This window comes from Fusarium oxysporum, chromosome XI (assembly GCF_013085055.1).
Source record: "Fusarium oxysporum Fo47 chromosome XI, complete sequence".
Lineage (NCBI taxonomy): Eukaryota > Fungi > Ascomycota > Sordariomycetes > Hypocreales > Nectriaceae > Fusarium > Fusarium oxysporum.
In genome coordinates this window covers 2,155,829-2,183,686 of record NC_072850.1, presented here as the reverse complement: position 1 = coordinate 2,183,686, position 27,858 = coordinate 2,155,829, and the positions used below count along the sequence as shown (strand labels likewise).

The 27,858-nt window shown below is 48.1% G+C and overlaps 12 protein-coding genes across 12 annotated transcripts; 5 read left to right on the top strand and 7 right to left on the bottom strand.

Moving 5' to 3' along the window:
• Window positions 1–508: 508 nt before the first annotated feature.
• Window positions 509–1,876, top strand: FOBCDRAFT_245426 (uncharacterized protein; the record flags this gene model as incomplete). Its single annotated transcript, XM_054707615.1, has 2 exons — window positions 509–1,042; window positions 1,109–1,876. 2 exons carry the CDS (start codon window positions 509–511, stop codon window positions 1,874–1,876), a joined length of 1,302 nt encoding a protein of 433 aa, XP_054563590.1.
• Window positions 1,877–3,206: 1,330 nt separating this feature from the next.
• On the top strand, window positions 3,207–4,536 carry FOBCDRAFT_245425 (concanavalin A-like lectin/glucanase domain-containing protein; the record flags this gene model as incomplete). Its single annotated transcript, XM_031192936.3, has 2 exons — window positions 3,207–4,232; window positions 4,468–4,536. 2 exons carry the CDS (start codon window positions 3,207–3,209, stop codon window positions 4,534–4,536), a joined length of 1,095 nt encoding a protein of 364 aa, XP_031031782.3.
• Window positions 4,537–5,072: 536 nt separating this feature from the next.
• On the bottom strand, window positions 5,073–5,518 carry FOBCDRAFT_281703 (uncharacterized protein; the record flags this gene model as incomplete). The annotated part of the gene is made up of 3 exons (XM_031192935.2): window positions 5,073–5,237; window positions 5,288–5,411; window positions 5,466–5,518. 3 exons carry the CDS (start codon window positions 5,516–5,518, stop codon window positions 5,073–5,075), a joined length of 342 nt encoding a protein of 113 aa, XP_031031781.2.
• Window positions 5,519–6,504: 986 nt separating this feature from the next.
• FOBCDRAFT_281702 (uncharacterized protein) lies at window positions 6,505–6,912 on the top strand (the record flags this gene model as incomplete). The annotated part of the gene is made up of 1 exon (XM_031192934.2): window positions 6,505–6,912. The coding sequence occupies one exon, from the start codon at window positions 6,505–6,507 to the stop codon at window positions 6,910–6,912; it is 408 nt and encodes a 135-aa protein (XP_031031780.2).
• Window positions 6,913–7,113: 201 nt separating this feature from the next.
• Window positions 7,114–8,148, bottom strand: FOBCDRAFT_254231 (uncharacterized protein; the record flags this gene model as incomplete). The annotated part of the gene is made up of 4 exons (XM_059611101.1): window positions 7,818–8,148; window positions 7,606–7,767; window positions 7,308–7,554; window positions 7,114–7,223 (listed from the first exon to the last, which is right to left on the bottom strand). Exons 1-4 carry the CDS (start codon window positions 8,028–8,030, stop codon window positions 7,114–7,116), a joined length of 732 nt encoding a protein of 243 aa, XP_059466267.1. The 5' UTR covers window positions 8,031–8,148.
• A 1,125-nt stretch (window positions 8,149–9,273) lies between these two features.
• On the top strand, window positions 9,274–11,445 carry FOBCDRAFT_148327 (glycoside hydrolase superfamily; the record flags this gene model as incomplete). The annotated part of the gene is made up of 5 exons (XM_031192932.3): window positions 9,274–9,650; window positions 9,704–9,866; window positions 9,920–10,457; window positions 10,499–10,512; window positions 10,801–11,445. The coding sequence occupies 5 exons, from the start codon at window positions 9,274–9,276 to the stop codon at window positions 11,443–11,445; spliced, it is 1,737 nt and encodes a 578-aa protein (XP_031031778.3).
• Window positions 11,446–11,897: 452 nt separating this feature from the next.
• Window positions 11,898–12,605, bottom strand: FOBCDRAFT_208731 (uncharacterized protein; the record flags this gene model as incomplete). Its single annotated transcript, XM_031192930.2, has 1 exon — window positions 11,898–12,605. One exon carries the CDS (start codon window positions 12,603–12,605, stop codon window positions 11,898–11,900), a length of 708 nt encoding a protein of 235 aa, XP_031031776.2.
• Window positions 12,606–16,121: 3,516 nt separating this feature from the next.
• FOBCDRAFT_192561 (uncharacterized protein) lies at window positions 16,122–17,870 on the bottom strand (the record flags this gene model as incomplete). Its single annotated transcript, XM_031192927.2, has 6 exons — window positions 16,122–16,616; window positions 16,662–16,715; window positions 16,767–17,071; window positions 17,117–17,225; window positions 17,273–17,349; window positions 17,399–17,870. The coding sequence occupies 6 exons, from the start codon at window positions 17,868–17,870 to the stop codon at window positions 16,122–16,124; spliced, it is 1,512 nt and encodes a 503-aa protein (XP_031031773.2).
• A 1,625-nt stretch (window positions 17,871–19,495) lies between these two features.
• Window positions 19,496–20,928, bottom strand: FOBCDRAFT_208728 (cytochrome P450; the record flags this gene model as incomplete). The annotated part of the gene is made up of 5 exons (XM_054707613.1): window positions 19,496–20,122; window positions 20,173–20,537; window positions 20,601–20,696; window positions 20,749–20,791; window positions 20,839–20,928. 5 exons carry the CDS (start codon window positions 20,926–20,928, stop codon window positions 19,496–19,498), a joined length of 1,221 nt encoding a protein of 406 aa, XP_054563588.1.
• Window positions 20,929–21,386: 458 nt separating this feature from the next.
• On the bottom strand, window positions 21,387–23,118 carry FOBCDRAFT_192557 (major facilitator superfamily domain-containing protein; the record flags this gene model as incomplete). The annotated part of the gene is made up of 5 exons (XM_054707612.2): window positions 21,387–22,446; window positions 22,503–22,656; window positions 22,717–22,815; window positions 22,871–22,940; window positions 23,014–23,118. 5 exons carry the CDS (start codon window positions 23,116–23,118, stop codon window positions 21,387–21,389), a joined length of 1,488 nt encoding a protein of 495 aa, XP_054563587.2.
• An 843-nt stretch (window positions 23,119–23,961) lies between these two features.
• On the top strand, window positions 23,962–26,526 carry FOBCDRAFT_324496 (uncharacterized protein; the record flags this gene model as incomplete). Its single annotated transcript, XM_059612115.1, has 11 exons — window positions 23,962–24,065; window positions 24,138–24,268; window positions 24,337–24,661; window positions 24,713–24,769; window positions 24,822–24,915; window positions 24,980–25,152; window positions 25,204–25,350; window positions 25,431–25,842; window positions 25,903–26,070; window positions 26,131–26,349; window positions 26,422–26,526. The coding sequence occupies 11 exons, from the start codon at window positions 23,962–23,964 to the stop codon at window positions 26,524–26,526; spliced, it is 1,935 nt and encodes a 644-aa protein (XP_059466266.1).
• On the bottom strand, window positions 26,473–27,817 carry FOBCDRAFT_233833 (putative short-chain dehydrogenases/reductase). The gene is made up of 3 exons (XM_059609945.1): window positions 27,555–27,817; window positions 27,224–27,485; window positions 26,473–27,120 (listed from the first exon to the last, which is right to left on the bottom strand). The coding sequence occupies exons 1-3, from the start codon at window positions 27,622–27,624 to the stop codon at window positions 26,607–26,609; spliced, it is 846 nt and encodes a 281-aa protein (XP_059466265.1). The 5' UTR covers window positions 27,625–27,817; the 3' UTR covers window positions 26,473–26,606.
• Window positions 27,818–27,858: the final 41 nt, after the last annotated feature.

Below are 27,858 nucleotides of genomic sequence, written 5' to 3'. Positions count from 1 at the left end.
TCTTCTTTGACCCTAGTACGGAGTTTACCGTAAGTCTCTGTTTACAGGCTCCACAGATCAGTCCGTCAAAGACATGCTGCTATTCGATAACATGCACGCTCGCAACGAACAGGCTTGAGAAGAAACGAGGCTCAACTGAATTGTTTCAATCCACACCGTCAGCCATTTACACTTAGTCTGAACCAGGATCAGAGTCTCAGTGGAATCGTTCAACTGTTCTTGCTGGGTGGCGCTGCAGCGTGAGGCGTTTACTGGAATAGAATCCAGAACGCCTGGGCAAAGAGTTTTCTTCACACGTTCTAATGATGCGCATAATTCAGTATTGTGAGGGTGCCTGAAAGTTTCACAAGCCGTGGTCTAGGCCTTGGAGGGAGAATACTTAAGATGTTGGGGATGAGCTGCCATTGTATGAGAGGTTCGATCACCTCTGAATCTTTTACATCCGGGATTTCTCACTCAACCTTTCCTTGTCTCTTCTTTCCACTCAATCTTTGAAGCTGTTGTCAAGATGGAGGACTTCACTGGCATGTTGACTCCTTCAGACTCTCCCTCCGCATTCCCCTTCTACCCAGTCACTCCTCCCCTGAGCTCCGTCCCCTCAGAGACAGACCTCACCCTCAAGTTCTCCGCCGATGTCACTCCCGACGATATCCCCGTGGTAGCAGTCGTTGGAGTTGGCTACGTCGGAACACATCTCGTCAGCTCATTCTCATCAAGGTATCAAGTCATCGGCTTTGATGTTTCCGAGAGACGCATTCAAGATCTTCGACAGGAGTTCAAGGGTAATGAAAATGTCACCTTCTCCCGAACTAGGAATGATCTTGTTGCTGCTACCCACTTTCTCATCTCGGTGCCTACACTATTGAGACCTAACAAGTCCATCGATTCTTCATACCTTTGTGATGCTCTCAAGATGGTCGGTCAGGTTGCTCGTCGGGGTTCGACTATTGTTATTGAGAGCTCTGTTGCTGTTGGTATGACCCGTGAGCTGGTCGGACCCATCGCCAAGAGACTTGCTCTATTTGCTGGCATGTCTCCAGAGGTACGTGATGCCTTCACTCCTTCATTATCGCTCATCACCATGAGTCTTACTAACTCACAACTACAGCGCGTTGACCCAGGCCGCACCGAACCCCCAGTCAAGTCAATCCCCAAAATCATCTCAGGTCTTGACGACATCCTCCCCGGCTCCCTCGATGCCATCAACCGCATATACTCCACCATCTTTGACAATGTTGTCACCGTCTCCAAGCCCGAAGTCGCCGAGATGATGAAGCTATACGAAAACTGCCAACGCATGGTCTGTATCGCCTACGCCAATGAAATGGCTGATGCTTGTATCCCACACGGCATCGACCCCTACGAGGTCTGTTCCGCAGCATCTACCAAGCCATTTGGCTACATGCCTTATGCCCCTGGTGTCGGTGTCGGCGGACACTGCATTCCCGTCAACCCTTACTATCTCCTTTCCAACAGTTCATTTCCCCTGCTTGAAGCCTGTTCATTAGCCATGAGCAACAGACCCGCCAAGCTTGCCCAACGCCTCATTGACTCGGTATCCATCACCGAGCGTCGCTCGCGTGTGCTTGTCGTTGGTCTTGGTTTCAAGCCTGGTCAGTCTCAGCTTGATAACTCACCTGGTGTTGACCTTGTTCGAAATTTGGCTGTTTCAGGTGCTCAGATTGACCTCACTTGGTCTGATGCTCTCGTCAAGCAAGAAGCTGTGCCTCAGGTTCCTCGTCTTGCTGAGCGTGATTGGAACAAGAGCTTCTTGGAGACATTTGACGTCATTGTGGTGGCTATGAAACAGCACAACATGGACTTTTCTCTGCTAGCAACGTTGGAGGGTGTTCGCGTTGAGAGCTGGTGCAAGTGATTGAGGGCTCTGTTTGTTCTGTGCGATTGTTGCTTTGGCTGGTGTAAAAATAATAGGTTGATTAGATTTTCGTTCTGTCGCAAGATAATAGCTTAGAGTAATACACATCTTGACATCTTTCTCACTCCGCTTCACATGAATCTTCAATTGACTGAGTCACTTGACGCATTCTATTTCCTCCTCACCTTGTATCATGACCCAGGGTGCGCCTGTTGTCCAGCCATCATCGCGCTGAGTCTCCTATTCTCCCGTTCAAATTGCGTGTGATCTGTCTCATCATGCCGCGTCTCAAACTAAGGACGACAATACCACACTTCATTTCGCTAAGGTTATTAAGAAATGTGATGTGTTGAATTGTGAGCTTTAGCGTTGCATAGTGAGCCGCTCTCCGTAAGGCAGCGGATGTAGGTGGTGATTTATTTACATGTCATTTTTGGTCGTCTTAGGTTCCCTCCCGCCAATTTCCAGCCTGGAGCAAAGAGAACTAAGCTAGCTGTATTGGGGAGTTGCGATACGAGATAAGATGCATGATAAGATGACGATAGCGTTGTTCGTCAGTGTTCAGGGTGAGCGATCATTTACTAGCCAATAGTTGAGCATGAGTACAAGAATGCGGCTGAATAGACACGAATATCTACATAATAAGAGTCTTACTAAGAAGTATGTAAGTTGAGAAAAGCTACGGTGAAGGATCAATAACAAGAGAGCGTTGCTATTTGTGTGAATAGTTGGAATTCTGAAGTTGAACTGCTCTGATTGAAAAGGGGTATGAGGTCCGGCTTGTATACTTAATTTACGTCGCTTGACATGCAATATCCAGTGTTCCAGTTTCTAGACCGTCGCATGTCTCAAGAACAAGCTTAAATTTTATCAACCAGTATATATATAATATGATTTACAATTGATACTTCGAAGTCAAGATAATTCTTCAGCGCGTGATGTGGCATCTGCTCTAATCGCCGACCATTAGCCTTGGGACACTTCTTAGTGGCGTACGGGCTTTCCATCGCAAGTATGCACAAGTTTCTCTCTAAGCACCAATTATTGCCAAGAACAATTGGACTTTCTTGGCCTTTCCTGCATAATGATTAATTAAAGTATTTCTGTTGCGCACTTTCACGCTCGCTTCTGAGCCGTTCCCAAAACGGCTTAAACAATCGATAGTTATGACTCGCTAGGCATGGTGATTCGGTGCTAGAGTAGACTATTTAATCTCGCATTGCTTCGTTTCAGTCTAATGTTAGATCGAACCCCCCAACGCAGCCTTAATTTATTCTTAAGCTTAAACTGCCCGGTGGTCATGTCGCGTTGATGCACGAGGATCATTAACATGGGGAGCCTACGAAAACTCGTGGTTTTCGCTCTCATTGCAGTGACGAGGGCCCAAGGTAATGCAACAGAGACGAAGCCTGAAGATTGGGAGGCCGACCAGTGCGATTGTTACCTAACAGATGGCATTGAACCAGAATATTACACAGAGCATCGGTTCTGGGACTTTAGAAATCTTGGAGAATACGCTGAAATTCCGGATACGATCGCTGGAGAGAACGCATCGGCTGAAGCCGACGTGACGAGCAAATACTTCAAGAAGAAGGAATGGAAGAGCTTTTGGTCCATTCAAAGTTGGAGCAACCGAAGAAGTCACGACACTCTTGCTTACGGCGCGAGATTCCCCATGGTCAACTCGGCAAACAACATTTATATCCGGACCAACCCAGACAAGAACCCCGCGTCAAAAACCTACCTCTCCATGCGAACGAACCGACAACAAGACTTTCAAGTCGCATCTGAATTTGACTCAATTGATCGCTTCCAGTTTCTCTCCATCAGATTCCTCGGTCGCGTGAGAGGGGCACCTGGCGCCTGCATGGCAATGTTCACCTACGTCCCCGCCGACGAGATCAAGAACGTCCAAGAAGCCGACATGGAGATTCTCACCCGTGAAGACTACGATCGGGTTCACTACACGAATCATCCAGGATACAGCATTGAAGGCGAAGTGTACCCCAAAGCAACACGCAACACAACATTCCCCGATGGTCTCAAGTGGAACGAATGGGTAGAACATCGCATGGACTGGACACCAAACCAATCAATCTGGTACGCCAACGGCAAACAAGTCGCCAACATCTCATTCCAAGTACCACGCGATCCATCTCTTATGATATTCAACACATGGGGTGACGGCGGCGTCTGGACGCAGAATATGACGATGGGTGAAGAAGCATACATGGAGATGCAGTGGCTTCAACTTCTGTACAACACCAGCGAGACATCGGATAAGCGCAAGCGAGATGGCGCTGGGCCGAAGGGGAGGTTTTTGAGGAAGAGGGGAGATGGGAATGTTTGTAGGATGGTGTGCAGTATTGATGATGAGGATGATGCTGGGGTAGTGGCGTGGCTTTGGGGGAATAATACGGCGAGTAGTCTGTTGGCGGGGAGGAGTGTTGGTGCGAGTTTTGGGGGGTTGATAAGCTGGGGTTTGGGGTTGGTTGTGTTGGCGAGATGGATCTAATTGGTAATAGTCTGATTTCAGCTCTACAAAATTAATATTCAGCGTTGTTAATTGTTGTTTGAATGAATTGTTCAAGTCTTGCGGTTGTTGGTGGAGTTTTGGTGATGTTTGTTACCATCATGGGTCCAAACATGGTCGAGGTTGACGCCACGAGCATGTCACGAGCACCCCGCAAATGTTGGTGACGATCTACGCAATAGCTTATACAAGTCAGTGACAGACTGGCAAGCCTGTTGGTCCGGTAAGTCGCGCACTAGAACACAATTGACCATGAGATACAGGATTTCCTTTGGGTGGTTTCGAGACGAAAAAAAAATAATCAAGGCCCCATCGTTGCAGGCAGAAATAACTAGATAATCCAACGTTGCCGGTATTTGAACTTGGGCTTAGACATAGTCAATACAATACACTCAAAGTGCATAAGGATCTGGATCTCCACGTGGCAATGAGTCAATGGCTGCACCCTTCCCATGAGCGTTCGTAAGATGTCACCAGCATCTGATATAATTGTCGACGGTTGGTCGCCTCGTGGTAACGGCAAGGACTCGCACCTAGAACGTAGCGAGGTTATCGGTGCTGTCAGCTCTCCCCGTTTTTCGTAAAATAGGCTGTCGATTCTCGATTTACCATGCAGATGCAGTAACGTGCCTGGCTTCATCAACACGATTCCCTCCCAACACTTCATGCGTCTATCGGATAACATGTCGCGTCATACCCAGCCCCAACCCGATCATCAGTCCAGCCCAATGATGTTCCATAAATCTTGCACTTGCTCTTCCAATCCACATCATTGATCGTCCCATTCTTGTGTTCGTTGCATGTCCCGGTCTTGTTGTCAAATTGCGCCTAGAAACCGTTTCAGTCCTATTGAAGAGTAGATGTGATGATATACTGACGACATCCTTGTAGTACGACTTGCAGACTTCTTTGGTGATGTCGGGGTTTGTCATCCACCAAGCATCACTGGCGTCTTTGATATGGAGACAGCAGTTGTGCTTGCTGAGATCCTTTGAATCCTCTCTGTTGAAGTGAGTTAGTTGAGGTCTTGGTACGGGATTGAGAGGTTGATCATACGCCTGAACGGCTCCGACGAGGAGGACGGAGAAAAGAAGGTACTTGACGCTCATTATGGTGATTGATGGTGATTGTAGAGGCAGTTGTCGAACACGATGTTGTAGGAAGAAGAGTATATGTAGTCTTGGTTCAGATTGACCGCCTGTGACCCTAGTAATGATTCGGTAGTTTTTCTTCCAGCATTGACCATACGCAGCATTCTCCAATGAGTTCCAGTCCGGACGCTGTCTTGACATGCAATCCCCAGTTTTCATCTTACTTGATGCTACGCTGCAAACCTTATGACGTCGCAATCCTCTCCCACCTTTCCGGCTGGTGTGCCTTAACATGTCTGGGGTTGAGCTGCGTGAAGCGATTGGCTGAATTTCACGATGCTGCTGCTCACCGCCACATCAAAAAGACCAAGCCTGGTATCCCGCCACAAACGTTAGAAAGTATAAAGATAAACAAATGTTGATCGAGACATGGCGGGGCGGGACCTGTTTCTACCACTAGCTCCAGCCTCATTATCGAGAAGCTAGATCCATGATCATAATTGAAGCATCCTATTTACTGTACTCTGTAGTGAGTGGAAAGATTAAGGGCTTCAAGGGAAACTCAAGCCCTGACACAAACGCGGAGAAAATATCATATCAGTTTCTGTAGTCGTGACTACAGATAGATAAGATGAAAGTTAAGGGGATTGGTACAGTGAACATTATGCTATGTTGGTCTCAAGTTGAACATCAGAATGCCCTCTGTTCTTGGCTTAGAACATAGAACACTCAAGAAAAACGTTAGGGAGCTGTCAAGGACTAGAGCCCGTGCACAATTGATGTCAAATGAACAGCTGGTGCCAACTCTGCTATGAATTGCAAAGAAGAATGAATGCCGAACAGAACAATGTCAAAAAGACGAACTTACACCATATTCACACTATATAAGTCCTCCCGACTCTGTGATCGACCGACGGTTCAACAGTAACTTCCAACAACACCAACACTACCCATTAAGCATCACATTCAAAAGCACCCCCGTAAGCATCACGGCCATCGTTAGAATGGACCACTATACCAATGACATGACCTGCACTGACTGCATTGGTTTTGCGGCCAGTGTCGCTAATCTCGAGCATGCCCTCGCACTCACCAAGATCGAAATGAAACGCCGAGAACTAAAGAGCACGGCACCTTTTCAGTTCGAAAAGAAGGACATGAGAATCATGAAACTAGAGTCTTACGTCCATCAAGCTCAAGAAGCAGAGATCAAGGCTGCTGAGGCTGCATACGAAGAATGCAAACGACATCTCGATATTCTGAGAGACCTTGACTGTAAGAGTCTTGAGGCGAAGATCGAAAAGTGTGCCAAACTTGAGAGGGATCTTTATGTTACATGGCGGCGAGTAGAGGAGGCTAAGAAAAGGCAATTGGAATATCTGGTAAACTTCCGCTATGCAGAGGATGACTGAAGGGAAAAGAGTATGTTTTGTTGGAAAAGTAATCTTAAGCGAGTTTGACTCCCGTTTATAGAATTCGATACTGCTGAGGAGATGAGTTGATCGTGACGGTGGAGTTTGTATCAGCAAATTGGTGTGTTGATCGCCAGAAGTTCATATCTAAACTCATGTCCTTAAGGTGGTCCATCAAGTAGAGGCGAACATCCGGATCAATTAGGAATAATCGGGATCACCATTTTCCTTTCTAAACGTTGCAAAAGCCGCTGACACAGTTCCAGGGCTTTTGGCACGGCACACTTGAGCTACAAGACCATCCTTGGCACCTAGCAGGACTAGTTAGCATCTGAACATGTCACTCTTGGTAAGATCAACTCACCCCCAATTGCAAGCTTTGTCGCTGCAGACACCATCAGGGGAGAGACAGGTAAGGCCGCTGTTGCATAACTTGGTCTGCCCATCGCACTTGGCTCCCAAACCGCCAGTGCTAGAACCGCCTGACGCGGGAGGCCAGGATGCACCTGGTGCAGCATACTTGGTGTTGACTCTGCCAGTGAGCTCCCATTGAACTCCCTTGATGACGTTGTTCTTGTCCCCATTGGGATTTCCGTGAATGTTGGAGAAGGCGTCAATCATGATGTCGATGGATGCGGGCGTCTACATAGACGTATCAGTAGCAGTTTTTCGCAAGTTCCTCGTGTGACCTACTCTGACCCATTGATCGTCAAAAGAATCGCCAATGTACATAAGCTGACTCTTGCCGGTCGTAGGGTCGGTGACCTTGGCTTCCAGGCCACAGTACTTCCTAGTCTGCTGTCTCCAGGCATCGGGGTTGGAGTTATACGTGGCACCACCCATTGCCTTCAGAGACTGTGAAATCATAAGTGTTGAAGAAGCATATTAGTTCTGAAATGGCTTACAGGAGCAAACAAAGGATCTGAGTTGTAGTACTTGTAGCCACACCAGCTGTTTCCGTTGGTTGAGTCCTGGCCGGTGGAGGCGCGGTACCATGAGCCAATACCAGACTGAGGACCAGGAAAGAAGCCCGAGGGAACGTTGACGTTGTAGACATCTGCGACCACTGATGTCGCAATGGTTCCGACCATCATTGAAAGTGTAATGAGAGAAGGCATGGTGGATAAAGTTTGGAGAGCAGTCGAATGGTTCTGCGAAGGTAGAGAGGGATGTTATTGATTGGTGATAATTGACTCAACTTTCTAGGTCTTAGTCATAGAGGCTTCTCAACTTGTGGACTTATATCTTGAGAGCCGGCTGAAAGTTCGGGAGTAATAATAGCTAGCTCGTGCTGGTAGCGGATTATGAGCTAGCTGGCGTCTATTGCCGAATATGAAACTCCGTACCTGGCTCAGCTGCCTAGAGTGGATTCATTCATCCAATAGCTAGCTATGGCTGGGTCTCGCCACAAAGATCGTCCGATAAATTCCCATTACCGTGGGCCGGTACGCCCGAACTACATCGCCGTACCGGAATGAGCAGTTCGTAAAAATTGCAAAGCTTGAGTGGCAGGGGGGGTGTGGGGTTGGGGTTGGGGGGGGTGGGGTGTAGGGTTGATGCAGACGCTGAACGCCGTTACTTACAACCTTTTGGTTGAGATGGCCGATCGCAAGGGATTCATGCATATATTGAAAGATCGACACGGTCTAGTCGGCTACTGTGGCCAATAAGACTCATTGAATTATCAGCACGATTGGGGTACTATCTGTAAAAAAGGATCAGCTGAACTTGGGGGAATAACCGAGGACACCTTCAGTAACACTTTCTGGACTCATGTCTCTGGAATTGCTCTCTAAACAGATACTGTCCTAGCAGGGCCCTATTGCACGCCGAGCTATCAATTCGCGCATCATCCACCACCTTGTTTATCATGATTGGTTGGTGTCGGCTACAACGGCAGTCTTTGGGGCCGAGCCTGGCTTTCTTGAACTTGACATTTGGGGGCCATGATGCATCGGTAGCTTGATCGAGTGAGAGAAGGGAGAAGATGTCGCTGAAATGGCGAAAAATGACTACTCCAGGTAGATATTTCTTGGCATCTCATTGTTATAGGATAAAATTGCTTGGCCAACTGAGTTGTATAAGTTTTATGGTAATTTCCTGCCCTGTCTGTACACTGTTGGAAGATTGTGTTTATCAAGGATTGCATGCTTACGGAGTGCTGGAGGTCTCACTACCGCATTTTCCCCAATGTCACCTTAAGTCAACTGTGATGTTGCATATATACACCACACAGCCTGAATATGCGAGACGCTGTTCTCTATAAATACAGTCCATAGCCCTCTGGTAAGAAATGATACCAAATCACCACCACGCATAATTTACCCAACTACTTCTCCTTCCCTCAAATCAGCCTGAACCATGAAGGGTCTCCTCAGTACGCTGTGTCTAGCCCTCGCTCACTTTTGTCAAGTGGCCGAGACCAAGTCCGGGTCTTGGTCTGGCACCAACAACTACTTCCTGCAAGGCATATCAGACTCAGCCCAGGACGCTTATATCCAGACCTTGTCCTCCTACGACACCAAAGTTGTCAGGTTGTGGGTCAACCAAGCTAGCAAGGGCTGCCAGAAAGGGAGCCAGATTGTCAGGGATATCCCGCAGTTGGAGACCACTATTGGACAGTACAACAAGGTAACTTTGGATGAGATTGATAAGCTTCTGGTCAAGTTGTCGGACAAGAACATCAAAGCTATCATCTCACCCCATGACGCCAACTCCTTGATTGGAGACTACAGAAAGTACGTAGTATCTATCCACATGGCACAGACTTTCAATCTCTGACATTCTCAAGGGATGCCTATTGGGCCCGATGGGGCTCTGGGTATTTCTATGGGAAGCAGGACGCCTTTGATGCATACGACGCGCGTCTGTCGTACATTCTTAACTACAAGGGCACATACTCTGGCAAAGTCTGGAAGAACTGGCCGAACGCCATCTTTAGCTTTAACCTGCAGGTACGAACCCTAAGTCGCCAAATAGGCTTAGAATTCTCTAACAGAGTCTGTAGAATGAACCCATGACTCCTGGACCTAGCAATTGCAAGAACGGCGACCCTTCAGGCTGGGCATGTGGCCGTGCAACCTTCATGCGCAACGCGGGACTCGACAGCCATATCCTGATTTCCACCGGTGGCCTAGGCGGCGACTTTTCACACGGTTGCACCTTTCTCCCTGCGGTCACGCAGTGCAAGGCCATTGATGCCATTTCCGTCCACCGTTATGCGAGTGTCCCTGGCAAATGGAGCGCCAACTTACCCAACTGGCTGAATCAGGCCAACGGAAAGAAGGTCTATCTCGAGGAATGGGGAGTCGATTCGCAACAGTACGATCAGAAGTCGGCATTCGTCTCGGAAGTGAATGACATGAACTCTGCTGGCCTGCCTAACATGTACTGGCAACTTCTTCCCCCATCGTCTGGAGGCTGTAGCTACAACCCCAAGAATGATGCTGGTGATCCTTTTGGCATCTACACTAACTCTGGAGTCAACTTGGCGGGTCCGATAAATGGTGCTACCTCATCGGGTGCTGCTCAAGACTGGACTGATAGTCTGTACTAAATGTCAGGCATTGCCATTACTTACTGTTAGGATATGGATTTGCAGTACGTAGTTAATTTGGATGTATGCTCTGCTAGATAGAGTGGAGAGGTATTAGGTTGCTAGGGAATTCAAGCAAATAAATAGGGAGGAATTTATGGTAATGTTTGTTACATAGTAAACTTGTTGTCTGCATCCATGCGTGAAGATCAAATGCGGGAGGCCCATCGTTACACCATCAGGCTGCGACATCGAGGCAATCCAATCATCTGCAAGAGGGGCAAAATCAATCAGTCAATCTCGTCATGAGCTCATACTTTCATTCTATCCATTCTTTATTACCTCTTAGCGAGTGCACAGAAAGCTTGCGAGCGTCCACAAGCATATCGCGCCATATCATTCCTTTTCGCTTTTGTCAACTATTCACCGAGACAATGAACCAGCAATCGATCTCTCAATCTACTGAGAATGAGAATGAGGGCGGTGGACTGACCCTCATACCGGTCAAATTCAAGAATGAACTGAAACGACTACGAGATGTCAACGGGCTCCACGCGACACCTCGGACGATCTATCTCGATGCCACAGGAATAGCCAAAGACGAGTTAATCAACCTCCACTTATTCATTCCATCGAATAGAATACTTTACACGTTCAATGTGAGAAAACTTGGAGATGCAGCCTTCTCGGCCGTCGGCAACAGCGAAATATCTCTTCGAACGCTGCTCGAGTCGACAAAGATCCCCGAAGTGGGATTCGATATCCGCGACATATCCCGAATCTTGTTTCACCGATTCAAAGTGTCACTAGGCGGAGTTCATGACGATCCCGGCAAAATTCGGTGGCACAATCCCGATGATGCAAAAGACCTACGGTTCTACCAAGAATTCGGCCATGCGCCGTATTGGATCATGAAGCGGGTCAAGATATTCCCAGTATTATGGGAGATTTACAACACGAAGCTTAGCAAGCCAAAGAATGCAGTCTGGCTACCCTAGCAAAACAGGAGTCAGAACAAAGAGTGCACGACGCAATGAAGAAAAGAAGGAAGGCCAGAACGGAGAAACAAAGCTGGGGTCCAGAAGTTTTCTGGCATGATCAACAGAAACATATAGCAAAGGACGTCTGGAAGGAAGGCATTATGTTGAATGAGCTGATGGTGAAAGTGGAAATTGGTCGCGATGATGAGCAAAAGAACACGCGAATGTCAAATGAGGACGCACAATAAATAAGATAATGGGTCTTGGACCGCTTTTGTTGTCATGGTATCGGAATTTGAACTACCTAGCCCTGCAGCTAGAGTGAGCCTCGATAATACTAGACCTAGCTCTAAAAGGTCAGAAGTTTATCTTACGAAAGGAAAACCTACACCCGGTTTCATCGAAACCTGCCAAAAATAGAGAGCTTACTCCAACCATTTGCATCTCGCTCAACAACGCCACAATCACAGTTAACCGTCCCTGCGGCTCCTGCATCCATATCTACGCTCCATCCACAAGATGGAATCTTTGCTTTCAACTCCCGCGGGCCTGAGGGCGTCAATTAGAATATCAGTCCGGGCGCTCAGATCCTGCTCAAAGTCGGACTCCGAAACATCTGCCTCTCCATACAGCTCCAGGAATGCAAGCCTCTTTACAATTTTGACTGGCAGTGGCCCGTCTTCAGTTGTATTCTCTCGACTAAACAGACGTTCAGCATACCAATGCATACGATGTGTATAATAGCCATTGTCACAAGTCATGCGTGGGCGCCTCTTCTGATGGTATAGCTCGTAGTGCTTTTCTCTGACCATCTTCTCTTGCGCTTTAACTTTCTCGTTCTCCCAAATGTTCTCAAGGACGCACTCATACCAATGCTCTGAAACAACCTTGGTGCCAAGCTGATGGTAGAGGGCTATGATGTCCCCCTCAGTCAGCAGAAGGGAGTCTCCCGTTTTAACAGCATCGGATCCCTTTATGATTTCAGAGTGAAGGAGCAGCAGTCGATCGACGTCCTTTCCGAGTCCATCCTTGAAGTCCCGGTTTGCTCTGTCCACCTTGGCGCGTAGCTCATAGACCTGAGCGATGTCCTCTGCAAAGTTGGACACGCGTTGTTTGTACTCTCGTCGAAGGTCCGAGATGACACTTTTGTTTCGGAGTGGCAAGGATTGGTCGGACATTTTGGTAGTTGGTTCATAGACTGATGACCTTGCTAGCTTATGATTGGGAATAGATGTGAAATTTTTCATCGTGTTGAGGTGAATCTGAAGGAGACTCATATGCGCTTAGTTTAAGAAGCCAAAAGTGAAGCTGGGGATGCTTGATACAGTAGCTGTAAATAAACCGAACAAAAGAAGTGAAATACACATTAGAAAACAATAGCCGTCTCCCAATGCTAGTTCACTATACAGGCTCAATACGTGCGATTAGAACATGAACAGAAGAGGAAGAACTAGCAGTGAAAGAATCAAGAAAGAAGGTTTTCGAACAATTGTTAACAAAGAATCTAATAAGATATGATATCTTGTTGAACAATACAGTCACATTTGTAGATATCATTCGGGCACATTAGCGTCAACTGACTGCACTGAAGTGCCTCACTGAAGGGCGCTATCACTCGCAAGTACTGGGGATTGATGCCTAACCGAGACAGCATTCAACTGCGCACGAGGAATAACCGAACAATACTACATGTCAGCGCTCTTAAAACCTTGAAAAGTGAGCTTTTTGACTAGCAGTTTCGCTGGGAGTGTCTGATAAATTTCTTTTAGACCATCTCATGTTTACCACCGGACAAACTATCCTTACAACGATTTTCTCTCATAGGGTCCAAGCTGGCCAATCTCTCCTCATATACCCCGATGAAATCCTGACATGACCTCTTTAGCTGCACATTGGGAAATGATGGGGCTTCAAATTCCAGAATTTCATCAATATCCTTTGTAATCCTCTCAATATCATTGACCGTGGCGATCATTTTCCGCGTTGCAATGCCCAGAACATCGAACTTGCTAAGAGCCTCTACAGCTTGTCTATACCCCACTTCGTGCTCCGGTCTATGTTTCGGTGAAATCCTTTTAACACTCAGCTTATTTTCTGGAATTCTTGAACTACAGGCTGTCAGTTGGGTAGAAGATGCATCGGTATGTGATCTCACATTACCAGGAGAAACAGTTTCAGACATGTCACCTGCATCCGCAGATCTGGAACAAGATCGGTTGGGTCTTGGTTCAGCAGTGTCGTAAGCGTGGCGAGTGAAATCTGTTGGTCCAGAGGCTGAAACGGGGATATGCTTGTCAGCTTCAGCTTCTTACTCAAGTTGGTGGTTGGTGAAGAGGGGGTCGATGCCCTCTTTCGAGATAGAGCGACTGTCGACATTGCACAAATTTAGACAACTGGCGAGTCAACTTACTCAATGGAAAATTAAGACCTTACTTATAATTTGTAGCCTAACCTCAAATTGAACTCATGGCTGATGGTTACACGAGTATGGTATCTCAATACCATGCGATATTGTCTCATGTCGTGCAGGAAACACCAACATGGTCTGAAGCAAGTCAGACTAGTGAAATATGGGTGATCCGCAGCGGCTGGCCGTTTACGGCCCGCAGCTCCAAAGGAAAGAAATGGGTACTGGGGGTAGACGGCTGTTGCTCATTGGAGTAAACCGGCTGAAGGAAACGGTGCTAAGCAAGCATAATAATAATAACTCACTAGAATTGAGATACTGGGCGGGTTCTCCAACCTCGTGGCACTGAGCACTACATCATGGCTGATAGAGAGAGTGAGACTTGTGTCGCGTGAAATTACAAGAGTTCTGTGCTGGGTAGCTCTTGGCGAGTAACAAGCCTTCCAACAGGACACTGGACTGCGCGCTGTCACTGCATATGCAGCTACAATGAGCCTATGCAGCGTTGTCGCGTTTTCTCCTCAAGATATCGATTCTGAAAAGTGATTTGATATGTCTCAGATGCACGATCAATGGATGTCGGCCTCTTCACACTGGATCAAGTGCCTTTCTACAGGCGTGCCGGGTAATTAGCCACCAAGAAAAACACCAAACCTCATCGAATCAACTCAACCATGCGTCGAACTATTGCAATCTCATGGAGGCAATCTTATCATGCGGCATTCGACGAATGACTGATGCAGGTAGTACACCTACCAGCCAGAGAAACAGCCCATTGGCACTGTGAAAACGTCCGAGAAGAGAGACACCACGGGGATTGGGACTATGGGCGCAATCATGAGTGCGGAATATGTCTCAGGGCGGGGTTGTAAGACACAGCTGAACTGTGCGACCAGGGTTCCTCATTTTAGTAATACCATTTTCTCTTGTGGCTGGCTGGTCAGTGGCGGTGAGGAGAGGTGGCTGGGCTGGGGTCTTCGGAATCATGAGTTTCCGATGCAGCTGGGTTACACAAGGCTATGTGTTGTCTCCATGAGACGATGGGTGACGTGCGAGATAACCGCCATACAGCAATGCTGCCCATACTGAATCTCAGTACCAAATCCGCTTACCTTGCACCACGTCATATTCAGGTTGCTCCATCAAGTACTGAGATGATACATGTGCGATAGCTCCCTTTCAAATCCTGCTACGCAAGAGGTCTCCAGTCCTATCAAGATCCCGGATTGACAGCTCGCGCAAGCTGGCCGTCCGGAACCCCAAGATGGGTTGCATAACTGCAAAAATGCAATTGGTAAAGACACGGGAAGTTTCTGAAAAGCCTACTCTGACAAGAGCCAACGGTTGAAGATTAACCGCTTACAGAAATTGACCGCTGAGAATTGTTATCACTATCGCACAGCGCCTATAGCAATGAATCTATGCTCTTGTTGATCATGAACTGTGACTAGAATGAGAACCTACCAGAAATAGATGTGATTGAGTATTCTATGGCATTGCTCTGCATCACTTTGGCATACCTTGACACTGACATCTTCCCCTGTACAGGGTCATAAATTCCTCCTTTTGATTCTTGATTCTCATGCAACCTTCAACACTCTATACTTTCCCAATTCCCATCGAGTTTGAGAACCCTCTTCTATATGCAATGGACACCAACCAAACACCCGCAGTTTCACAAGCCGCATCCACCGAGTCTAATAGAGAGGAATGGCTGGGCGCAATGGCAGAACACGCAAAATACGAGGCCTTTCGTAACAGAATACGCAATTTCCTCTTAAATCTGGACACCATGACAGAATCTCTGCAAATTAACTCCCGAATTGCTGGACCTGATACCGAGCTCGGTAAAGCTATGGTGGCATTGAGTGATGAGATGTTTGACAAGACGAGAAAGATGGACAAGGGTGTCACAGTTCTCAACAAGATATATACAGAAGTTGATCTTAGAAAACCTCTTATCGAGGCGCATCTCGAACTTGGGGCTGGTTCTGCTGTTGGGACTCTTGCGGAGACACAAATAGCTTTGGGCCATCTGAAGCAGTTCGGGATAGGGAATACCTTGCTGAAAAGGATATGGGATAGCCTGTTGGCTTGCTCGAGACGAGGGCACTTGTACTTACGCATGGCAAGGAGTCAAGTTCCTTGATCGCATCCACAGTTGCTCATGTGCGAGGACGTGTTAAGTCTGGCAGTATCAGCAGCTAATCACGCCAAAGAGACCTTTATAGATAAGACATTATTATTAATACTATACGAATGCGATAACTACAGCCCTGAAGCTGGCTCAGTACTTGAAACCACCCATCCTCTCTCTCAACACACCCTCCGGATCAGCCTCGCGCTGCAATTCCTTAAACTTGGCGTAATCCTTGTAAGTTCCCGTGACGTTCTGATCATACATAGCATCATTCATAAACAAAGGAAGATACTCATCCGCAGATCCTCCATTCCTCTCAATCCACTCAGGAAGCTTATCCTCAATCCAAGCCGTCAAGTCCTTGGAGAACTGGCGAACAGTATCGTCGTAACGCTTCTCAACCCAAGCGCACTGGATCTCAAGAAGAACGCGGTCTGGGTCGTTGGCAGTGAAGCCGATGGCGTTTCCGCCGCGTTCTTCGGTGTGTTTGCCGATTGCGGAGGGGAGGGGTTGGAAGTCGACGGAGCATTGGGAGGCGAGACCGCGGAGGTTCTTGAAGTAGGTGCTTGTGATGTCGACGAACTTGTCGGTAATTTCGGCATATACGCTTGAGTCATCGGGGAAGTAGGGAATAGTGGCGGTCTGAGATGTTAGCTGAGGCTAGATATTGGGAAAGAAGCTGCTTACTCTGAATGAGATTCTCGAGTTCAAGAGTGAAACTCCGGCGCCGTTGGACTTGAGCTGGTATACCGTTAGTACTGTCACATCCCAAGACGATATCAATTGGCTTACCAGATCAGGATAAGACTGTGTCTTTGTAGTCGAAAGCGTCGACTTGATCTTCAACAAATCGGCAAAGGCTCCAGTGGTAGGAGGCTTCTCGCCTTGATAGAAGTAGAACAAAAGGTTGATCCTGCTACTTCCAGTGAGGATGAGACTGGTAACAATGATAGCGGCCTTGGGGTCCTCGTTGCTGTATGGGATGAACTCGTGCATCGCTTTGTAGAGTTCGTCTGTCTTGGACTCGTCGTAGGTGCGAATACCGCCCCAGACCTTTCCGATGGGGTAAGCTCTGACAGTGAATTGTGTCACGATACCTGCGATTGTTAGATTTGCTTTGACGGAGAATATATTTGACTGACCGAACTGGCTTCCACTGCCTCTTAATGCAACAGCAAGCTCGGGCTGAGTCTTTGCGTCGACATTGATAATTGTGCCGTTCCAGTTGACCATCTCCCAGGAGACAACGTTCTGCACATCGTTAGTGAGAGTCATTCTGGTTCCATGACTGATCATACATCAGCAGCCAAGCCGTATTGGGCGCTCAAGAAAGAGATTCCGCCTTGTGTAAGCAGACCTCCAACACCAACCAGTCCTAGAGCCAAGTCAGCAGTGTATCACCCAGTAAGCCTTACAAAACATACCGAGACGACCTCCAACGATAGCAACACCATCCTTGTTGAGCTGCGAAATAACATCATTCCACTCTCCACCAGGTTTGACATATGCAACCTTTTTATCAGCATCATAAGTAGCGCCTACCATCTCATTCAACGAGATGAGGACTCCATCACCAGCAGTCGCATGAGTAGGGTTAGGATCATGCCCACCGCTCTTAGCAGCAAACTTGACATCAGGATACTTGTTCAAGATGGTGACAGCCTTTGAAACATCCTCAGCTGACTTGGCAGTGACGACGCAAGCAGGCTTGATCTCACGTAAAGCTGTAGACCAGTACCCTGACGATTGACTGTTGTAGTTGATAGTGAAGGGCTGTGAGACGCGACCCGGAATGGCTTTTGAGATTTCTTCACAAGCTTTCTTTGTTGAAGCGCTCGGTGCCGCGAGGGCTGAAGCAGCGAAGAGGGAGGATACAAGGAGCGAATTGAGATGCATTTTGGCGGTACAGGATGAATGACAACTTGCTTAGAGGGCCAAGTGAATGAGACATGTTGGGAGTTAAATAGAGGAGAAACGAAACAAATCGAAACGGGTCAAAGCATGCATCGCACAGACGGTAGTGTCAATCATATCATACAGCTGCCAGATGCGCCCTTGGCACACTCGTATCAAGAGCATTGGTCACATGCTTGCGGGGCAGAAACGATATTAAGGGTTGACTTTTGACAATGATGGCAGAAGATGGGTTTGCTTTTGTCTAGTTATGGAATGGACTTGGTCGTCTCAGGACAATGGCATTGGCGATTTCACGACAGCTTGGTTCCCTTCCCTCTTAGAAATTACCCTCTAGCTTCTCCTACTCAAGATGTCTAGACGCGATGCCCTCGGGACTGTTTTAGCTCCCTTCAGCGCTTGTGGAGAAGAAACAATCCCCAGTGGATCTATCCTTTCTTCTTTCTCGACCTTCACAATTTCCATGACTTGTCAATACTACATACCCCTGCATCGCCTCCCAAATGAGCTAGCGCTTCGTGGCCCGCGAGTCAGGCTGAACATCATTTGACGGATTGGCCTAGATTGCGAGATGCTTTGGCCAATCGCTAAATAACCAACTAAAGCTGACGGTCGTGTCAGTGCGTAATGTGGGAGAGGCGGGACCTGAAACGTTTTAGTTCTGTGGCTTCGGCGGTCGCGAGGTATTGCTTTTTGACGGTTGAAAGGAGGAAGAGGAGGGGACTTGAGGAGGCTAAAAATAAATTGGGTGTTGGTGCTGTGGATGGGGTCAAGGTTGCGAAGGTAAGGGGGAAGCTAGGCTGTCAATTGATAAGATGAACGGATCTGACCAAAGAGCTGAAGTCGATGGACACTGCTGCACGTGCTCTCCTTTGATAATTCGGCATAGTTTTGTCTTTGTTTTCTCAAATGAACTGCAGCGACAGCATAAGTCCTCGTAGAGACTTGATTCAATTTTGAGAGCTGCAAAATTTGCTGGACCAAGGATCCAGTTGCGGTTAACATCTTCTGGAGGCTCAAGCAATATTTATTGCATTATCGGCTGGGATGTTTTGCAGACGGAAGTTCCCGTCAGATAAACGAATGACGTTCCCGTCTGCAAGTTTGGCAGCAGAATAAGCGTAAGGCAATAGCTCGGACTTTAATGATTACTAAACAAATAACAAAGATAATAAGAACTACTTATAACTAGCAACCGACATGCTTGAAGGACGCCGCAGTATTATTTTCTTCAATGTTTCGCCAGCCGACGCGAAAAAAGAGACGCGATGGATGAATTCTGGGGAGCGCACGGACTCTTGTTTTAATTGTTGAACAGGTACCTGCTTATCCATACTACCTCAGTGGCAGCTAAAGTATCTCCTATCGAATCATGGGAAATACCCTGTACTTCTGGCCAACTGATTCTCTTTCACCGTAAAAATAAGGTAGAAAGGCTCTTCGGGGTGCTTTGTTTTTTTCTACCAATAACTAAACTCTTATGCAAGCTGGTATCTACAGGCAGCAAAGCTATACCAATACTACCTCCTCACTCCTGAAAGCCCGCCTCTCTGTTGCCTTACCCAGCTACCACTCGCCTCAGTTCTTCCACCACGCCACTGAGGCCTTCATCCTCGCATCGTCAGGCTACACAAAGAAGAAACAGTCGGCCAATTTTTTAAATCCAGCTGGATCAGACATCTTCCTCCTTTCGGTGTCAAAAGAAAATACGCACGCAGCTCCATATCATCTTGCGACATTCCTTCGATTGATGAAACACAGGCATTGGGAAAAGCGCGGAAGAATCTCACGGTAGCCAAACGAAGCTCGCGCAAGTCACTGTGGCCAAAGTCGTCGGGCAGCTCCATGAGCTCTTTGACCAGCTTCTGCCGGGCATCGCCACGACAGCAGACGGAGTATACGAGGTAGGTTAGTGTCGTTGCAGTAGTATCAGAACCAGCGACAATATAAGCCTGCGCCTCAGCCCGAATCTCATCATCTGATAGACCCGCTTCACCAGCTTCAAACAGCTTTCCGAACAACGTGGGCTTAGCGGCTGCGGGATTGTTTGCGAAATCTCTTTTGTAGCGTGCGACAGCCTCGGCGGAGTAGTCTCTGATCCGTTGCGCTGCAGCGGCAGTTTCTTTGAAGATAGGAAGTGGGAGCTTGGTCGCAATTGTTATGAGAGTTGGGAATGTCGATCGAATTGAACCTTTGGCTGCTAGACCTTCTAGGTCTTTGATATACTGGTTCTTCTGGCCATATGAGTTAGCAAAGACAAGAGACTCGTAAACTTGCCACCCACTTTGCCATGTTTCAGTATGCCGAATGACTCCCCAAAGCTCAGTTCCACGATTATATCCGTGGCCATAAACAGCCAGAACTTGGCTACATCCGCTGTTCCGCGTTCATCCATTTCACGCTTCATACTAGCAATTGCTGTCTTGACATAATCATCGACTGTTGGCTCCACAGACTTGAGCGATGATTCAGAGAGGGGCGAGGACAGCAGACGTCGATGGTGACGGTGGAACTCTACATCAAGGGTATTGAAGAGGTTGTTTGTATTGGGAACAAGATTCTGGTAAAATGGCGCTTTTCTGTAGCCATATTTGATGCGATGGATCTCCTTGACGGCTGTTATATCGGAAATGTCAACCTCGTGAGGGCCTACTCGCACCACAGGGCCCGTGACGAGTTAGCGGTAAACTGTTGGAGGTTATTGAAACGGACCGTATCGCTGATGTAGGCGGTGGACGTATTGCGCTTTTGTGCCTTTTAGCCAGTGGTATTTCAGAATAGCGTCTGTCCAGCAGGATATCCAGGGACCTGTATAAAAGTGTTATCGTAGCCTGCAATGGTTAGGATGCGGATGGCCTACCTGGTAGACGAGAAAGTGGATTAAAGAATATAGTACATGTTACCTATGGATTGTTAGAACTAAAGATGGAGGAAGTGAAACCGTACTCACATGATAGAGCAAGTATAGAGTACAGAGAAACAGCAGAAAAAGTCCAGTTGTTTCTAATCTCAGAAAACCGCCTTCGAGTTGAGAGTCCATGCTTGCAGGCTGAAGTTCTTGGTGTTTGGTGTAGACACATAAAGTGCAACTTTTGAGCTTATATAGAAGTAAAACTTCCCTGAAAGTACACCACATATCGGCCGCAAACAGCCTCCGATCCGATCTTTAGGCCGATCTGGCTGGGATACCTACTGTCGAGGATGGAAGGAGCTTAACTGCTTGAGAAAGAGGGGAGGTGATCATTGGTTCAAAGGCCCCGCTTTGGCGGACAACTAAAAGTCCGGGCTAATACCGAAGCGCGATGTCTCGGACGAGTGAGAAAAAAATGCCGTTACAGGGTATTTCAAGATGGGATAGAACTCTTAAGAGATTGGCTCAAAGCTCGATATTTAATTACGAGGCTGAGAAATTTCTAGGAAGGATTAGTTATAGTAGTTGTCCACCAAGAAATATAAGACCGTCATCTATTTTCCTATATCACATGTTCCGAAAGCCCCCTAGAGTGTGTAACGGAAGAGAGGAGAGCGGTCCCCCATCTTCTCCAATTCTTCATCCGAGTAATGTTGGTGAATTTGATCTTCATCCAGAGCCGCTCGGCTACGGTTGATCTTCCAATAGAAGAACTCCAAGAGGATACAGGCAAGTACACCAAGGCCTGCGAAGCCAAGGGAGGATCCAAAACCAGTGGGATAGGTAGGCTTTTCATCCTCGATGTAGATATAGCTGCCGATAATGCCACCAATGTTGCCGAGACAAATCATGTACGCAATACCCTGTGCCCTCTTGGTCGGCCCAGCAAGATTGTTCAGAGTCCAAGCATTGCCACCTGGGTTGATTGGATAGAAGCCAATATTCGCAAGTATAATTGCAAAGTAGCAAACTGGTATGTTATCAGAGATGGCATCAGCCTTCGCGAACAAGACTGCAAATGAGATGAGCACTAGCGTCTGGGCTGTGACGATAAAGGGCATTCGCCATTTGAAGCGATCTGAGAGGATTCCCGAGACAAAAGCCGAGATGGCACCGATGACATAAGGTGGGACAGTTAGCAGCTGCGCGTTGCTGCTGGTGTAACCCATGTTTTTGATGATCTGAGGCATGGTAAATTTCATGCCGTAATTCGGGACGGTATTCGACCAATAGACCAGCGCCTGAAGATAGAGTTGCCAATCGACGAGGACTGACTTGGCAATCTCCCACTTGCGCGACTCCTCAGCTGCTCGCACCCGCATACTGTTTCCCTGGACAGCAAACTGTCGAAGGGTAAGATATTTCTTTTCGTCGGGGGTGAGCCATCCCGAAAGCTCCGGGGTGTCGATCAGGAGGAAGAAGGTCAAAACACCTGCAATGACTGAAGCAATGCCTTCGAGGATGAATATCCATCTCCACCCTTCGATGCCGGCTACACCGTCGAGCTTGGCGATAGCAAACGCAAGGAGACCTGAAAAAGCGCCGGCAAGGGCGCTTGCAGAGTAGAAGAGTGCGATCCGAACTTGGTTTTCGTGTGGCAGATACCAGCGAGAAATGGTAAAGACGGCGCCAGGGAAGAAGCCGGATCTAAGGGCAAGGTTTGTTAGCATTATGGGACAAGCAACCAGGTGGGGATATCTTACTCAAAAACACCCAGCAAAATACGACATGCCACAAGACCTCCAAAATTCTTGACAAGGCCCGTGAGGGTCATGACGATACCCCACAGAGTGACAATGGTGCCGATGTAGTACGAAGGGTGCTTGAACCTGAGCAAGAGTGTGTTGCTAGGCATTTCTAAAAGTATAGTAGCTGGATCAGCGTGGAGTCACAAAAGTATCGGTTTGGCCATCTTACCCAACAAGATATACGGGACGAAGAAGACGGAAAGCGCAATGTTGTATTGAGTGCCATTCAGGTTAAGATCTTCCATGAGACCTTCGATCTTGGCGTTACCTTGACAGGCGTTGTTAGCAATGACAAGAGTGTCTCGAGCCTGGTCCTGGCGTACCAATATTGGCTCGGTCAAGGTATGCGATGAGGTAGAGGAACGCGAGCATGGGCACGAGTCTGATGTCGAGCTGTAGACCATCGAGTCAGCTTTCTTCCCGATACAAGGCTGGAGTTTCTGCCAGCGTGAGTTGATAAAGTTACCTTCCACATGACCTTTTTCTTCTGCATGTCGGTGAAGCTCGCGAGAAACGCTCGATCCCCTTCAGACAGTTCAGTGACCGTCTCGGTATGGACGGCTTCATCCATTTCTTTGCCCTCAATGGGCAGGGGGAGTGATTGCTTTTGCATGATGTCTTTGTTTGATCAAGGGCGATTATCGTGAGGATGAACCAAGAAACGGCCAAGACAGATGCTGCTTGAGATACAGAACAAAGGGCGGGATGTCGATACAGTTTATAACCGTCCATGATGATGGTTGGGTTAGCGTTGTGAATAGTAACCTCCGCAAATTTCAATGAATCGCAAGCCTGGTTCCCCATGGGGTAGACTGACCCTCCTTGCTTATCGCCCAGACCGATTGTCTGAAGGCGGGTGGTCGGAGATGGGCCGGGGCTGAAGGTCCGAGCAACTCCGAAAGAGTGGACCAGCATTTCCGAAACCAGTGGCAAGGATGCGGCTTTTCCCTGGTGAGGATTGGATGCGGGGTTACAGCATATCCTCACTAGGCATGCATCTCCAGCCAGTCAGTCTGCTCCATAAGTTATGCATAAAACAGGGTGTCGAGATAACGAAGCCTCTATAAGGCTGGTATTCTGTAATCACACGCGTCGTCGCTGATAATCGATGAGCTGTTATTGAGTCAGTCGGGGAAGGCCTAGTCAATAGTCAAAGGGATTCCGCCTGATTTGATAACTACATCAACCATCTCCGAGGTCTGCCCCCGACTGGAGGGATAGGACCATGGCGTCGCTAACAACTGAGGGGGTTCATCGGAAAAATGTTACGAGGCATGTATCGACCGACGCTCCGGGCCAGTAATGTAAGCATTCTAATGACGATCAACGCAGAGCATGCGATCTTTGCAAGCGACGTAAGGTCAAGTGTGATGGACGGCAGCCTTGCTTCCGCTGCAAACATTCTCACATCAGTATGTCTGATATTGGCACATTCTTTCATCTCGTCCCAACCCTAACACGTGTTATTCAGCCTGTTCATACCTATCATCCTATAACCGCGTTCAAGCAGGGTTGGCTGTAAGTAGAGTCAGCTCTGTAACTAATTATGCAATTTCTCTCTCACACAAGACAGACTCGACCCCAGCACAGATCTGAGCCTCCGATCCCATCCGAGCATCTCCGAGAGGGGAATTCTGCATGCTTGCAAGGCCCGGAACCAACCACCAGCGCGGTCGAACAAGTCAACACAGACAGCGACGAGGGTGTCGAAGATTGCCCCGGTAAATCCTTGCATCTCTTTCCACATGGCTTAGTTGAAGAAACGTGGTTCGCTGATGCGTCAAATTAGGCGATGCCAGCGTCGATGCCTTCCTGCGGAGAGTCTCGAGGCACTTGACACAGATAGGTCAAGGGTTACCCAGAAATCTCTTCAAACGACACGACGAATGCGATCGATCGATGCGAGCCTCGAACTATATCCATACACTAGCACTACCCGACAAAAGCATCGCGACAAGCTACCTCGAGGCATATTTCGAGCACGGGAATGCGACTTGTCGCTTCCTACCGCGTGACCAGACCTTTGAACTGCTAGATGGTCTGTACGAGAATAGTGAGAGCTTGTCACGAGATGATGAAAGCTCTGCTATTATTCTGCTTGTCATCGGGACTGGGTGAGTTGAATACTCAGGGTACTGGCTGGGTTATTCTGACTTTTGAGGCAGATGCGTTTGGACGGCGTCCTGGAGAAACGAGCCGGTAGCGCCATGGAGAGCAAAAGCGTACGAAAGATGGGGCTGAGACATCAACTTCAATCAAGCTGACTGGAACAAGATTACCATTCCTACGCGCTGCCGAGTCGAGGCTCGAGAGAGTCCAACATGTATACCCCCCAACGATTGCGTTACTGCAGGCACAAGTCTTGAAGGTGATTTTTACTGCTCTAGAGTGTCACTGCTTCCCGAATCTTCTGCTAACCATGTGCGGTCCAGTGCCAATGCGAGCTTGTCTTAGGTCGATTCAACTCTGCGTGGATGTCTCTCGGATGGGCCGTTAGATTGGGCCAGATGATCGACATCCAGAAAGAGCACCACACCGAGACCATCGGGCCGCTTCAGTTATATTATAGAAGACGTTTATTCTGGGCCATGTTCATGATTGACAGGTAAGCCAAATTACGCTCACTATAGGAGATTGCTAAATTGGATCCATCTAGATACTTGGCTGTGATTCTGGGACGGCCCATGGCAATACATGAAGGTGATATTACTGTGGTTCTATCGCCCGAAATCGACGATAGCATCTCCTCACAGGTTGACGCTCGTGAGAAAAAGTTGTTGATGGGCACTACGCTCCACTATAGGTAAGCTTTTCACTTTCTGCTTGCTTTCTATTCTTTCTACCCTGCTCTTCTCATCGTCCACTGACATGGTTCCTTCTCAGCCTAGTACGAATAATTGGAAGAGCTGCATCCCAGCTCTATCCTGCCTCCGACCGTCCGCAATCATCCGTCGATAGGGTGGTCTCAGACCTGGAAGAAGAGCTCCAACAGTGGCTCCAGAACGCGCCCAGATTCTTCCACCCTGACCGGCCCTCGCACGACGAGGAAGGATACTATGATGTTCCGTGGATACTGAAGAGGCAAAAACGTACCGTCCAGTCGGCCTATTTCTTTGCCAATATGCTTATCTATCGGGGGTATCTTCTTCAAGAGTTCCGTCGACAGGAGCCCAATGAGTCTCCAGTAGAGCCCCCATCAGACCGGGCAAGAAGATGTGCCGACAATGCTCTTGCCATGATCAAACTGGCAGCTGACTTTGGCGTGGCAGAGTCGAGATACAATGGGACATTTTGGGTGAGCCAAACCTCCACCAAGTTTATGGTCCTGCCATGTCTGACAAGAGGTCTCTGTCAGATCACTTCCCACTTTCTGTTTTGTGCCATATCTATTCTCATCGTCTACATGACCATTTGCCAAGACCAGCAGCAGCTGTACATAGCCGAGAAGGCTGTTGAAGACGCCATGGAGTTTCACCGTAGGTTAGAAAGCAGCAGCAATATCAGCGCCCAAAAGCTTCTCGACGTAGGTGCTACGATTCTTTCTTGCATCTGTCGTGCTCGAGAGCTGACATGGTTGATACAGGAATCGCGGCGACGAACGCAGATTGCCCAGAGTATCAAGACACCGAACTCTTCTGTCGTTGGATCGGCTTCGTTCGCTAGTAGTGAGCAACACTTAAGCCCGCAGATGATGCTGGTCCCCTCAGTCACTGAAGGTCAAGCGACGGAGAACACAGTACAATGGGAGGCATTGGGGGCTACAGAGGCAAATATTGACTTGATGCAATTCGCCCAGGGTCAGGTAAGTCTAAACTGAAAGCTCCTTGTGGGTGATGGTACCATCGTAATTCGTTCTGACATCAGGAATCACCAGAATAATATACGCGGAGATGGTCCCTTTGGTCTTGGTCAAGACTTTAATACCATTATGGACATTGTGTTTGACGATACTTGGAATCCTGATCTGCAATGGGGTTGAGACTCAATTTATGCCTCGAACTACATATCATGCTCAAGAAAATAAAACATCATCTAAACTCTTCGCTCTACTTCAAGTCTTTAGCCTGTTGACGACGTGATACCACCATCCACCACAATCTTCTGTCCTGTAATGTATCTGCTCTGCTGCGAAGCAAGAAAAGTGACAGCCATTGCAATGTCAAGAGAGGTACCCTGCTCACCCATCGGAACGGCGTCATGTCTTTTAGCCACGAACCCCTCAAGGTCGCCACCCGCATACTTTTCCGCCAGGACTTTAACCAGAGGTGTATACATGAGACCAGGCACCACGGCATTCAGACGGATATTCTTCTTTGCGTAAATGACAGCAGTTGCTTTGGTAAACTGGATCACGGCTGCTTTGGTGGCTGAGTATGCAACCTGCGGTTTGCCGATATAACGCAGACCAGCGATTGAGGAGATGTTGACAACAGAGCCAGAGCCTTGTTTCTCCATGAGGGGTAATACGTGGTGGCAGGTCAAGTATACGGATTTGAGGTTGATGTCGGTCTGAGCATCCCAAACCTCTTCAGACAGCTCAGCCGGCCCTCCTGGTTCGGAACGCCCAACGTTGCTACAATTGTGAAATTTGTTACGTAAGCCAGTGATTCGGCCACACGAGAGAAAATTGGCGTTGAGTACAAACACGGGGTTCTTGGGAAGAGAGCTGTACTTACTTGATAAGAATATCGATACGCCCATACGTGGCGACGCATTCGTCAACTGCCTTTTTCACGTCTTGGGCAACTGTAACATCGGCCTCGGTCACAGTGATTTCTCCCCCTTCGGCGGCCACGCGGTCTTTGGTATGAATGGCCGCTTGGTAGTTGATGTCGCAGCCAAATACGCGAGCTCCCTGGAGGGCTAGAAGGAGAGCTGTAGCGGCGCCATTACCCCACATTGGCTCATCCAAACTTCCAGTCTGTCCAACACCAGTCACTGTTGTACAGCGAGCGTCAGTGCTGCGTCATGCCCAAAGCAATTGATTCATGTGGTTTTGGGACTTACAGAATACCACTTTGCCCTTCAAGTCGGGATAGCTAGCGAGCTGATGATGGTCGGGCTTGACAAGATTCATTGTGTGTTGGGCTCTTTCTTGACTCTGACTCAGGTATACTTGCTCAAGTTGGTAAAATGGCTTCGCTATGGCAGAAAGAAGAAGAAAGAGAGGGAATCTCTTACGACGCCGAACTAGGTTCTTTTAGCATGAGATGCTTTTGTGAATGGCGTGTTCCGCAAGGTGATGGCAGGTCAGCCGAGGCCAATCTAGCGTTGATCGAAAAGAAAAGGTTTGGGACATCTCCGAGCTGAG

Excerpts from the sequence above, each read along its gene's own strand:
- FOBCDRAFT_233833 (XM_059609945.1), bottom strand. The coding sequence starts at position 27,624 with ATGAATCTTGTCAAGCCCGACCATCATCAGCTCGCTAGCTATCCCGAC. Across the intron at positions 27,486-27,554 it reads GAAGGGCAAAGTGGTATTCT|TGACTGGTGTTGGACAGACT; the intron begins GTAAGTCCCAAA and ends GCTGTACAACAG. Across the intron at positions 27,121-27,223 it reads CGTATCGATATTCTTATCAA|CAACGTTGGGCGTTCCGAAC; the intron begins GTAAGTACAGCT and ends TCACAATTGTAG.